This window comes from Garra rufa, chromosome 24 (assembly GCF_049309525.1).
Source record: "Garra rufa chromosome 24, GarRuf1.0, whole genome shotgun sequence".
NCBI classification, from domain to species: Eukaryota; Metazoa; Chordata; class Actinopteri; order Cypriniformes; family Cyprinidae; genus Garra; species Garra rufa.
Window position 1 is genome coordinate 25620518 of NC_133384.1, and position 13800 is coordinate 25634317.

General features: G+C 37.4%; 1 protein-coding gene across 1 annotated transcript in view; it reads right to left on the reverse strand.

The window, feature by feature from the left end:
• The window catches only part of cnksr2a (connector enhancer of kinase suppressor of Ras 2a), a 115383-nt gene that overhangs the window by 78708 nt on the left and 22875 nt on the right, over window positions 1-13800 (reverse strand). The window contains exon 2 of the mRNA XM_073830744.1: window positions 11004-11167. Within this exon, the coding sequence (XP_073686845.1) occupies window positions 11004-11167 (164 nt within the window). The remainder of the gene's footprint in view (window positions 1-11003; window positions 11168-13800) is intronic.

A 13800-nucleotide genomic window follows, 5' to 3' on the forward strand; every position in this document is an offset into this window, starting at 1 on the left:
AGTTGGAAGAAGGCCCGCCAGACCCTGGAAATGAATTGGGGTCCCCGATCGGACACGATGTCTTCTGGGAGTCCGAAGTTCCGGAATACATTGTGGAACAGTGCCTCTGCGGTTTCTAGTGCTGTGGGGAGACCTTTGAGAGGTATTAATTTGCAAGCTTTTGAGAATCGATCGACTACCACTAAAATTGTGGTGTAACCCTGAGAGGGGGGCAGGTCTGTGGCGAAGTCAATGCCCAAGTGTGTCCAGGGTCGGCGGGGAATAGGTAACGGTTGTAATTTACCTTCGGGTAAGCGGCGTGGGGTTGTGTTAACGGCGCAGACCGAACATCCTTGGACGTACCGTTCCACTTCCCTGCTCATGTTGGGCCACCAATATTTCTGCTGGAGGAGCGAGAGGGTTCGCCTGCTGCCAGGATGTCCTGAGCCGGGGGACGTGTGCGTACTATCCAGCAGAAGGGGTCTGAGACGGCTTGGGACATAGACACGACCCGGGGGAAGCTCCGGTGGTGCAGGTTCCTCGAAGGTGGCGGCCCGTATATCTTCATCCAGCTGCCATAGTATGGGTGCGAGAAAGACAGATGGGGGTAGAATTGGATCAGGATCGTCAGAGGTAGGTTCAGGTGAGTACATACGTGATAGGGCGTCTGCTTTGGTGTTTTTGTGGCCGGGTTGGTAAGTAATGTTGAAATTGAATCGGGCAAAGAATAGTGACCAGCGAGCTTGGCGGGCATTTAGTCTCTTGGCGTGCTGAATGTACTGGAGGTTCTTGTGGTCGGTTATTACGGTGAAGGGGAACTGGGCTCCTTCCAACCAGTGCCGCCACTCTTCGAGGGCGAGCTTTATTGCCAGCAGTTCGCGGTCTCCAATTCCATAATTCTGCTCGGCTGGGGTGAGTTTCTTGGAATAGTACGCACACGGATGGAGGGATCGGGGTTCATCAGACCACTGGGACAGCACAGCTCCTACGCCTACGTCCGCCGCATCAACTTCCACCACGAAGGGCCTTGAAGGGTCGGGGTGCTTGAGGATAGGAGCGGTGGTGAACATCAGCTTTAGACGGTCGAAGGCTCGCTGAGCCTCTGGAGTCCACTGTAGTACCCGGCGTCCTCCCTTTAAGAGGGAAGTGAGTGGAGCCGATAGGAGGCTATAGTTTTTTATAAAGCGTCGGTAGAAGTTAGCGAAGCCTAAGAAACGCTGAAGCTCCTTCACCGTCCTGGGCTCCGCCCACTTGGCCACTGCGTCCACCTTACCGGCTTCCATACGAACTCCCTCCGCAGTGATCACGTATCCGAGAAAGGAGATGGAGGGCTGATGGAATTCACATTTTTCTAATTTCAGATAGAGTTGGTACTCACGGAGGCGTTGGAGAACCTGGCGGACGTGGTCTTGATGTTCCTTTAGGTTACGTGAGTAAATGAGGATATCGTCAATGTAGATGATTACGAATCGATGGAGGTAGTCGCGGAAGATTTCGTTCATGAAATTCTGAAATACGGAAGGACTGTTAGCCAGGCCATAGGGCATCACCTGATATTCATAGTGACCGGTCGGGGTGATGAAGGCGGTTTTCCACTCATCTCCTTCTCGGATACGGATCAGGTTGTACGCACTGCGGAGGTCGAGTTTGGTGAAGATGTGGGCTTCCCGTAGTTCCTCCAAGGCAGCTGGCACTAGAGGAAGTGGATAGGCGAATTTCACCGTGGCATCGTTGAGCACCCGGTAGTCAATGCAGGGTCTGAGCCCGCCATCCTTCTTGGGGACGAAGAAGAAACTGGATGCTGCTGGGGACGTGGAAGGTCTGATGAACCCCTGTTGGAGAGCCTCCTGGATGTAATTCTCCATGGCCTCCTGCTCAGGACGTGAGAGGGGGTAGATCTTCCCGTGGGGTAGTTTGGCGCCTGGCAGCAGGTCGATACTACAATCCCAGGGCCGGTGCGGTGGTAGTTGTGTGGCCCGTTCCTTGCTGAAGACATCGGTGAAAGACTGATAGACGGGGGGAATGGCGGTGGCGGATTGAGTGGCAGGGCTCTCTATGGTGGTGGCGTGCAGAGGGATAGGATGGTATGGAGACTCTGCATCCGACGAGGAAGGATGGTAGCCGTGGTTCTTACACGTTTTGCCCCACTCCAGGACCTCTCCTGTGCTCCAATCTATGCGGGGTTGGTGCTTAATGAGCCATGGTCTGCCCAGGATGACATCCACGTTGGCTCGCGGGAGTACTAGGAGGGTCAGATGTTCACGGTGGTTGTGTTGGGAGACGAGGGTCACTTTTCTGGTCCGGCGAGATATCTTACCATCGCCCAATGGTGAGTTTTGGATTGTGGTAATTTGGTATGTGACCTCATTTTGAACGGTGGGAATTCGATGTTTAGCAATGAAGTGTGATGAAACAAAGTTGCCAGCCGCTCCGGAATCCACGAGCACATAGATGGGGAGAGTACGAGAGTTTACTATTAGTTCAGCGGTAATATGGGGTAAGAGAGACATGGCTGGAGTAATAGATACGGTACTCACCATTGGACGAGGCGGGCGGACTGGACAGGCACTGATGAAGTGAGAGGCTTCTCCACAATATAGGCACAGACGATTATTAATTCGTCGTTTCCTCTCCGCAGGATCCAGGCGATAGGAGTCAGTAATCATAGGTTCCTCCGCATCTCGTTGGGGTGACGGTGTTCGGAGTGGAGGGAAGCTGGGTACAGACTTTGTAGAAGGACACGCTGAGAGATGTTGAGAGATGCCTACTGCCTTCTTAATAAAGGTTTCCAGCGGTACGTTGTCATCGTAAATGACCATATGCTTGCGGATCTGGGGTTTAAGCCCCTTACGGTAGGCTGCTAGGAGAGCGACTTGGTTCCAACCACTGGTGGCCGCTAGGGAGCGGAAGCGCAGGGTGTATTCATGAATATTGGACGCACCTTGATTCAGAGTGATCAGTTCATCGTGTACGGAAAGGGGAGTGAGCGCAGCTCCAAACACGTCCTTGAAGTGGGCAACAAAAGCATTATAGGAGATTAAAGCGTCGCTCCGTGAATTCCAGAGTGCGTCTGCCCATTGAAGTGCCTGCCCAGTGAGGAGGGAAATCATAAAAGATATCTTAGAAATTTCGTTAGGAAACTGGTGTGCGTTGGCTTCGATATAGAGGGAACTTTGCAGGAGAAAACCATTGCAGCCACCCGGGTCTCCGGAATAACTCATAGGGCGAGAGAGGGGCGTGTTGGAAATCGTCGTTGGAGCAGCAGGTAGAGATTGATGAAGGACGTTTACCATATCCGAAAATGGGTCGGGGGTGTCTTCGGTGATAGCGGCGCTCGCCTCCATGAGTGACGCGGTGAGTTAATACTTTTGGGCTGGTATCCTGTCACGACCACACACAAAGGGAGAAGGTGAGTATCTTTCAAGGTATTTATTAACAAACGTGCACAGTTCAACACACGTGCAATCGGGTGAATAAGGTCTCTGTGGTCAAATCTTCAAACATAACACAACAGGTGAGTTCAAGTTCATAAGGATTATAGCGTTAGCAACAGTCACTTCCCTTTGACACGATTAACGTGTTTCACAGGAGAACATCAGAGCAATCCACGGGGAGCACAGGAGAACATCGGAAGAATCCACGAGGAGCACAGGAGAGACAACAGGAGGGGGAGAAGATCCACAGAGAAGCGTCCATGCAACTTCGATACCAGCCGGTGAGTGAGTGATAGAGGTAAGTATTTGAAGGGTGTGGTGATTGCTGGTGCAGGTGACGGTGATTAGAATTCTGGTGATGGTTCACGGGTGTGCTGTGGTGGTGATTGGCTGGTTGGTGGAGGATCGTGGTGATTGGGGCTGAGGGAACGTGCAGAGGGTGTGACACACACACACACACACACACATACATATAATATTATAATATACAATATATGTAATATTTTATCATTTATTATATAATTTTATTTAAATATAAATAACATTGTTATATAATTTTACACATTTTATTAAAAATAAAAATATAAATAAAAATAACACTGGAACATAAAATTATAAAATTAATATTTATCAAGGTCTTAATATTTATCAGTATAAATAATGATTATGTCTGTGTGTATATCTATTGAAAAATAATATTATATTATATAATTTTATATATACATTTGAGATAAAATATATAATATTAGATGTGTTATACTTTTAATTATATATATATATATATATATAATATATATATATATATGTGTGTGTGTGTGTGTGTGTGTGTGTGTGTGTGTGTGTGTGTGTGTGTGTGTGTGTATACATTTTCAATGTTATTTTAATATAATTTTTTTTTAAATCACCATTTAATACTACTGTTGTTTTATTATTTTACATTTATTTTTTTAATAAAATATGTTAATGCCTTAATAAACACAAAACGTCATATTTAAAATACATTGTTACAAGATTTAATATTTTATCATTTATTATATAATTTCACTTAAATATAAATAATATAAACAATACTGTTATATAATTTTATATATACACATTTTATTTCTGATATAAATATACATTTACAACAATAATATTTATAAATTATTTACATTGATAAATATGATATTACTTCATTTTAGATACATTTCTTCAGACAAAACAAAATAACAAAATAAAATATATAACATCAGATAATGTGTTCGTAATAATACTATTAATACACTTTCAAATTTTATTTGAATAGAAATATATTTTATTTTATAAAAATGTAAATTTATTACTCAGATTTTTTATTCATTTGTTTTTATAAAATGTTACTTTTTTATCAAATATGTTAAAGGCTTGATTAACACAAAAATGGAGAAAAGTATCTGTGATGGCTGCTTAGGAGCTGAAGATGGAAAATATAATTAATTCAGCATAAAACAACAGACAGAAGTCAATGGAATGTGTGCACCATGATAGATAAACTTATATGTATGTGTGTGTGTGTGTGTGTGTGTGTGTGTGTGTGTGTGTGTGTGTGTGTGTGTGTGTGTGTGTGTGTGTGTGTGTAAACTGTGCATCAATTTCAGTATCTCCTCTCACATCAGTAGGAGATCGATGCGAGTAATGTGCTCCATCTTGTCCGAAGAACAAATCCCTCACACTCTCACTCACAAAGCACAAGTACAGGTAATAAACACACACCTGGAACACTAAAACAGACTTGTACAACACACACAGACTCACAAAAACACATTAATCAGCTTGTGAGTTGAGGGAGAAGGGGAGAGCAAACGATGTGGGGGGGCTCGCCGCTAAGAATCTTCCATGCTAATCTGTTTAGAAGCTCTCTGCATGAATGCAGCAGATAACACACACCACAATGACAGAAAGATAAAGCAATATGGCGGGGAAGAGCGAGATAAATAAGTGAGGGAATGACAGCCTTTGAGAGTTGAGAGAGGCGGGAAAGGAGAGACTGGGCCGTTTGGTGTTTCTGAGGTCAATATGCTGTCAAACAATAAAGACTCAACAGTTCTCTGGCTTCCATCAATATTTGTATGCGAGTTTGCATCTGTGATGGTTTCAAAGACACCTAACGGTGGGGAAACGGGACCTCAGTGAATTAATACCGTGCTCGCAAGACAATGCCGCAGGATGCTTCATTGTTTACAGTGATGAAGAGATTTTTTCTCAGTGTGATTTCATTTTGAATAAGATGTTGTTCTTTACTAAAGATTTTTCAGGATAGTTATCAATTTAAATTCTATCATCATTTACTCACCCTCTTGTTATCGGAATTAATTTGACACTATTATAGTATTTATTAACATGTTGAATATTTGTTTATATTTTCAGTGTCATTTTATTTTTTGTAAATTTGTTACGTTTTGTGTACATATACACTGCTGTTCAAAAGTTTGGGATCAGTAAGATTTTTAACGTTTGTAAAGAAGTCTCTTATGTTCATCAAAAGTCCATTTACTTGATCAAAAATACAGAAAAAAAGTACTAATATGAGAAATGTTATTGCAATTTAAAATAACAGTTTTCTATTTTAATATACTTTAGAATATAATTTATTTCTGTGATGCAATGCTAAATTTTTATCAGCCAATACTTGTCTTCAGTGTCACATGATCCTTCAGAAATCATTTTAATATGCTGATTTATTATCAATGTTGGAAACAATTGTGCTGCTTAGTATTTTTTTTTTTGGAACCTGTGACACTTTTCTTTAGAATTTTTTGGTGAGGAACAGCATTTATTCAAAACAGAAATCTTTTCTAACAATGTAAGTCTTTACTATCACTTTTTATCAATTTAAGCCATCCTTGCTAAATAAAAATATAAATTTCTTTCAAAGAGAAAAGAAAGAAAAAAAATACTGAACCCAAGATTTGAACAGTAGTGCATATTGTTACAAAACAGTTCTATTTTTAAATAATATTAAGCAGCACAACTGTTTTTAACACTGATTATAAATATTAGGATGATTTCTGAAGGATAACTCCACAATACTGAAGTAATAATGTTGAAAATGTAGCTTTGCAGAACAGGAATAAATTCTATTTAAAGAATATTTTTAAAAATATTTTAAATTGCAATAATATTTCACAATTTTTTTTTTCTGTATTTTTAATCAAATAAATATAGCCTTGATGAGCAGAAAATACAAATCTTACTGATCCCAAACTTTTGAATGGCAGTGCGTGTGTGTGTGTCTATATATATATATATATATATATATATATATATATATACATACATATATATATTTTTTTTCATTTTATTTCAGTTATAGTCATTTTTGTACTTCAACTGACTTATTTTAAGTTTTTGTTTAAAATCCTATTGTTTATATTTTATTTTATTTTGCTTTATATGTAGCTTAATTTGAATAACGGAAATTATTTAATAGTTTTACAGTTAGCAATATGCCATATTTAAATGTCCACAAGTACAACAAAAGCGGCACATCTATTATTTGTTGATCAGTATCTGGTTAAACTAACTTCAACGTGAACAAAATCAACAAACAGATTTCAAATAGTGTTTTCTTTTCATCTTTCAGTCATTGAAAAGTTACATTTTGAAGTTCTAAAATTTTTGTCCACAAGTACAACAAAAGCGGCGCATCTACTATACTATTTGTTGATCAGTATCTGGTAAAACTAACTTTAACATGAACTAAATCAACACAGATTTCAAATAGTGTTTTCTTTTCACCTTTCAGTCATTAAAAAGTTACATTTTGAAGTTCTAAAATTTTTCATTTTGAAATTAAGAGCTGCAAATGAGATCTGAAAGCTAATAAATTCAGGGATAGTAACCCTAAAATTAAATTTCTATCATCATTTGTCCATCCTCATGTCGTTGCAAACATTTCAGACTTTTTCTTCTGTGGAATATAAAAGATAATTTCAACAAATGTATGTTTTTGTTTGTTTGTCCATACGAAACAGCTTGGTTACCAACATAACATCTTTTGTGTTTTGTAGAAGAAAGAAAGTCATACCGGATTGGAACAGCATGAAGAGAAGTAAATGATGACAGAATTCTCATTTTTGACTCAAAAAAGAAAATTACCCCATGATTCACTGAGCCTCAAGCCATCCCAGGTGTATATGACTTTCTTCTTTCAGACAAATACAATCAGAGATATATTAAAAAACGTCCTGGCTCTTCCAAGCTTTATAATGGCAGTGAATGGGTGTTGAGATTTTTAAATCCAATAAAGTGCATCCATCCATCATAAAAAGTACTCCAAACAGCTCCAGGGAGTAAATAAAGGCCTCTTGCAATGAATCACTGTGTTTGTGTAAGAAAAACATCCATATATACAACTTTATAAATCGTAATCTCTAGCTTCCACTAACTGTTGTTAGTTCACAAAAGTCTCGAAAACCAAGTTGTAATAAGAGCAAAGAAAAATCAGTCTCCTCTTGGCTTATATTCAATTTCTCTGACATTTTCCTTTACAAATCCTCTGTCATCCGCTAGAATGCCACTCTCGTGAACAGTTATAAAGTTTTAAATATGGATTTTTATTACAAAAACACAATGATTTACATTAGGAGGCCTTTATTAACCTCACAGAGCTATGTGGAGTACTTTTTATGATAGATGGATGAACTTTAGTGGATTTCAAAATCTCAACAGCCATTCACTGGCATTGAAAGAGCCAGAACATTTTTAAAAATAACTCTGATTGTATTCGCCTGAAAGAAGAAAGTCATATACACCTAGGATGGCTTGAGGGTGAGTAAATCATGGGGTAATTTTCATTTTTGGGTGAACTATCCCTTTTAAGCTTTTTGCATAGAAAAGAGCAGCAGGAACATTTTGCAAAATATCTAATTTTGTACTTCAAGAAATATACATTTTTCTTTGAATGATTCCTTCCTTGGCTTTCAGGTCCAACAGTTGAGACAGCGTTTATATGAAATAAGATATGTACAATATGGCTAATTTTATACGCACATGTCTACAGGCTGACATTCACAAAGGCTGTGTAACGTGAATGTCATCAGCTCTGATTTGGGATCAGCGTTCAGAGCAGATAGAGAGCACAGCAAAGTCATCTATTTATGATTAACGCTCTCCTAAATGTCAGCAGCACAGGCCAGTGGTTCACAGTCCCTCGCACTCATTATAGTTCACCTTACGTTAACTCTACACTGAAATTCAATCTCAGGAAAAGACAACAAGAAACAGATCCAGTTGAAGTGAATATAGAAAAAAAGAGCAAAGCATAAAAAGGACAGGTTGAGGAGAGACTCAGGCTGGGCGGCACGTGAGACGGCTCACACGGACGCGATAAACATCATCCTGTCATCTGTTCCCTCCCGTCATGTTGCTGACATTCTGAAAGCGTGGGCTGGTAAGTCATTGTTTTAATACCTCAACTGAGAGATTCGCGAGAGAGGAAGAGGAAGAGAGAGAGAGAGAATTAGATGGAAAGCTAGTTATTAAATGCTAGATAATGTAAAAGGCTCAAGCGGTGCAGAGCAAATTTCAGCTTAAATCCTTTTCCCATCTCCCACACTGTCTGTACTCTTGGTACCTTTTCGAAAATCATTTTCAAGCCGTGGAACGTCACACAGCAATAAAAATTAGTCAAGACACACACTTACACACACAGAGCAGACACAGATTAAGGCCACAGGAACAAAACTACCTAGCAAAAAGCCACATTTAAATACTGATTGAGTGACATTTTGAGAACAAATCTGTGGAAACCTTTCATAGGAGAACAATATTATTATCTTGTAAAATTGAGGCTGACTTTTAAGAGAGCATGAAACGACATTTGCAACTTATTTCACCTCCAGAAAATTATGTTTTTCAAAGTGAAACAGAATATTAATTTGACTAGATTTCGCTCCAATATTTTTTGTTTATTTTTGGTTAATTTATTCATGTTTTTTAATACTTCATGTTATTTTATTAGTGCTGGCCAACGATTGATCGCATCCAAAATACGTTTTTGTGTACATAATAAATGTGTGTGTACTTTGTATTAATATTATGTATATATAAATACACACACATGCATTTATATATTTAAAAAAACATGTGTTATGTTTATATATTAAATAGATTTAGATATATAATTTAAATTATATGAATATAAATATATATATGTAAATATTTTCAATATATACTGTGAAGGTGTCTTTATATATACATAATAAATAAACAGTACACACACATGTATTATATAAACAAAAACTTGGAAAAAATGTTTGGATGCAATTAATCAAATAATTGTTGCCCAGCATATATTATTATATAATAATATGTTTATTATTATTTTTAAATTCATCTCATATATATATATATATATATATATATATATATATATATGTATATATGTATATATGATATATATATTTTTGCCTTTTTCTTCTAAAAATAGAAACTAAAATAAATAGAGCTATTGGTTATTTTTTTAAACATTTATTCATATTATTTTTAATTCTAAATATTTTCAATTTAAATTTTAAGTAGTTAGATTTTTTTTCTGATATATTATGTGAGATAAGTCTTTGTAAATTAGGTAATTTTTATTTATTTATTTATATATATATTATTGTGAATGTTTACTTATTTTGATTTAAAGTTATTAAATTGTTACATTTTTGCCTTTTTCTTCTGAAAATAGAAATGAAAAAAAATAGAGCCATTATTTAATTATCTTTATTTTATTTTTATTTTTTTACATTTATTCATATTATTTTAAATGTCACATTTTTTATTATAAGTTATTATACTGTTACATTTTTTTGTTTTCTTCTGATAAGTTATGTGAAATAAGTAAATTTATGTAAATATAAAGTTATGTCAATTGATTAAATAAGTAACTGTACTTTTTTTTTTCATATTTAGTCATATAATTTAAACGTTTTTATTATTTGGTTTTATTATTTATTGAAATTATTTATTACTATTACTATTTTATAGTTAATTCATGATATACATTATCTGAAAGCTGAATAAATTAGTTTTCCACATATGGTTTGTTAGGATAGGGCAATATTTGGTCAAGATACAACTATTTGAAAATCTGGAATCTGAGGGTGCAAAAAAATGTAAAATTGTCTTTAGAGTTGTCCAAATGAAGTTCTTAGCCATGCATATTACTAATCAAAAATGAAGTTTTAAAATATATTTACGGTAGGAAATTTATCTTCATGGAACATGACCTTTACTTAATATCCTAATGATTTTTGGCATAAAAGAAAAATCGGTAATTTTGACCTATACAGTGTAATTTTGGCTATTGCTACAAATATACCCGTGTTACTTAAGCATCGTTTTGTGGTCTAGGGTCCCATTTATTGTGTGAAATAAGACCAGTAAAATGTAGTAAATAAGTAAACACTGAGTCATTTACAATTTCAACAATTGTAGCCTTTCAGAATGTGATACTGTTTTTCTCAAAGTGATCCTGATATCTTTGCCTACATCGAACATTAGGGGACTCGGTGTCCGCCAGCTGATGGGGTGTTGAACAGCAGATGCCGGATCAAGCACATAAAGGAGCGTGAAGACTCTCACCAGAGCGCACAGCAGGTCCACAGCTTCCAGGATCAGCTCCTGGTGCCCGATGCGGGATACCCCCAGATCCTCCAGCTCCTGATGGGTGATCCTTAGCAGCTGGTCACCTCCTACCTTCTCTCGTTCAAAGTTCTTTATATACTGCTGCAAACAGTCATCCAGACCTGTAGAGACATCAAGAAAATATCAGCAATCTAGGCTCATTTCTAATTTGCATCGGCAAAACTACAACATTACAAATCATCCCAAAGAATCTGGGATTTATTGTTCAAGTGCCCAAATGGTAAGGGATAATAAGCGAAGATGTCCTCCATTTACAATTCTTATTTAGACATGAGCTGAGCATGTACAAGATGATGATATATCATAAAAGTAATAATAAAAGTGTCTAATATTACCCACACCCCCTTGTGTGAAATACTGGTAAATGAAGCATTGACCTGGTTTCTTTTAGACAGCCCATGAGTCATGTAGATGGTGTTGAACATTTAATAATTGCTCATCAAAGCAATAACAGTGGACAAGCGCAAGGTTTTTGAAATAAATATTTATGTATTTTCTGTTAATTAATTTCAAAAACCTTGACCACTATTAATGATTTATGCACTAACATAGTCATGTGCATTGTATGCATGGATCTAAATAAACATTGAAATAAATATTGCTATATAAAGTTACAATACATAGGTATATTAACAACATAAATGTGTCCATTAGTAAAGCAATACATAGATTTCATACTACACAAATTAAGATTTATATACAACTGCGTTGATATAGATTGTTTTAGAAATATATCAGGTACAGTATGTGCCAGATTTTCTCAAGGAATACAAAATCTCTCAATGTTGTAAATACATGAGTCAGTTGGTACATTACTATAACCATATATTGCAGGTTAAAATGAACTGATTTGTATACAAACGCATCAATTACACTCAGTTAAGCTTTTACAATAATAAACTTACAATTACATAATTATATTTGCACACTTTGAAACAAAAATTATAGCAAAATGCTCTTCACTAGAGTTCATTTTTCTCGCTGACTGGCGAGTTTATGATCACCGAATGTGTTTTTCCTGAGGTAAATGTTACATTACGTGACAGTCACGTAATGTAACATTTGTGACATAATGTTTACAAGCTATTATTTTGACGTCTTTCAGCGGTTGAAACAGCGTTTGAGCGATTACATGAGACAGCATACAGATTTCAGTAAATTGTACACATCCTTTTAACATACCTTCGGTTGTTTATTCATGTTCATTTCGTGCTAAAAGTTTTAAAGCGGAGGAGACGATCAGTTCACGAGCACTTCCCGCTTCTGCTTCTCTTAAACTGAGGCACTACAGCGATCTGTCACTCCACACTAAACAGCGCTTAAACGGCATTTTCTCATATCAAAAGTAACAAAGTACAAGCTTATTGCGTTTATTGAAAGGAAGGTGCGCGTTATTAACTGAAAACAAGCCTGACTAAGCGATTCTTGGGATTTAAGAATCATCGTTTTGTAAAAATGGGAATTTTTAATGGGAAGCAAATTTAAATGTTTGTGTGAACTTTTCTGCAGGCAAAAACGCAGTTTTTTCATGCACCTATCAAGTTTTTTTCAGACTAATGGAAAGAAATTTTTTCATATATATTTGTTCATATTTGTTCATATACAGTCAAGCTGGAAATTATTCATACTCCTGGTAAATTCTGACTTAAAGTTACTTTTATTCAACCAGCAAGTTTTTGTTTGGACCGGAAATGACACAGGCTTCTCTCAAAAGATAGTAAGATGATGTACAAGAGGCGTCATTGTGGAAATAAATATTACTCATCTTTTATTTACATTTGAACCCAAAGTGGCATGTCCAAAATTATTCATAACCTTCTCAATAATCAATAGAAAAGCCTTTTTTTTGGCTATTACAGCAATCAAACGCTTCCTATAATTGCTGACCAGCTTTTTGCATGTCTCCACTGGTATTTTCGCCCATTCATCTTTAGCGATGAGCTCCAACTCTTTCAGGTTGGAGGGTCTCCTTGCCATCACCCTGATCTTTAGCTCCCTCCACAGATTCTCAATTGGATTTAAGTCAGGACTCTGGCTGGGCCACTGCAAAACGTCCACTGGTGCCAAAGGCCAAGTTTCTCTGCAGACTGTCTGATGTTGTTGTTGAGAATTTTGATGTATTGCTCCTTTTTCATGGTGCCGTTTACTGTGATTAGGTTCCCTGGTCCAACGGCTAAAAAAACAAAAACAAAACATTAAGTTCCCACCACCATGTTTGACAGTGGGGATGGTGTTCTTAGGGTTGAAGGCTTCTCCTTTTTTACGCCAAATGAAGGCTACATCATTGTGGCCAAACAATTCAATTTTTGTTTCATCTGACCATAAAACAGAAGACCAGAAGTCTTCTTCTTTGTCCAGATGAGCATTTGCAAAGGCCAAGCGGGCTTTTGTGTGCCTTATCTGGAGAAGGGGTGTCCTCCTTGGTCTGTGTCCGTGGAACCCAGCGGTGTGCAGTGTCTGTGGACTGTCTGCCTTGAGATGTTGCCACCAGCAGAGCCCAGATTCATCAGGATGGCCTTGGTGGTGATCCTTGGATTCTTTTTTACCTCTCTTACTATCCTCCTGGCCAGCACAGGTGTCACTTTTGGCTTCTGACCCAGATTTTTCACAGTGCGGAACGTCTTGTATTTTTTAATAATACTTTGCACTGTAGCCACTGGAACTTCAAAATATTTAGATATGGTCTTATAGCCCTTTCCTGACTTGTGAGCAGCCACAATGCACAGCTGCAGGT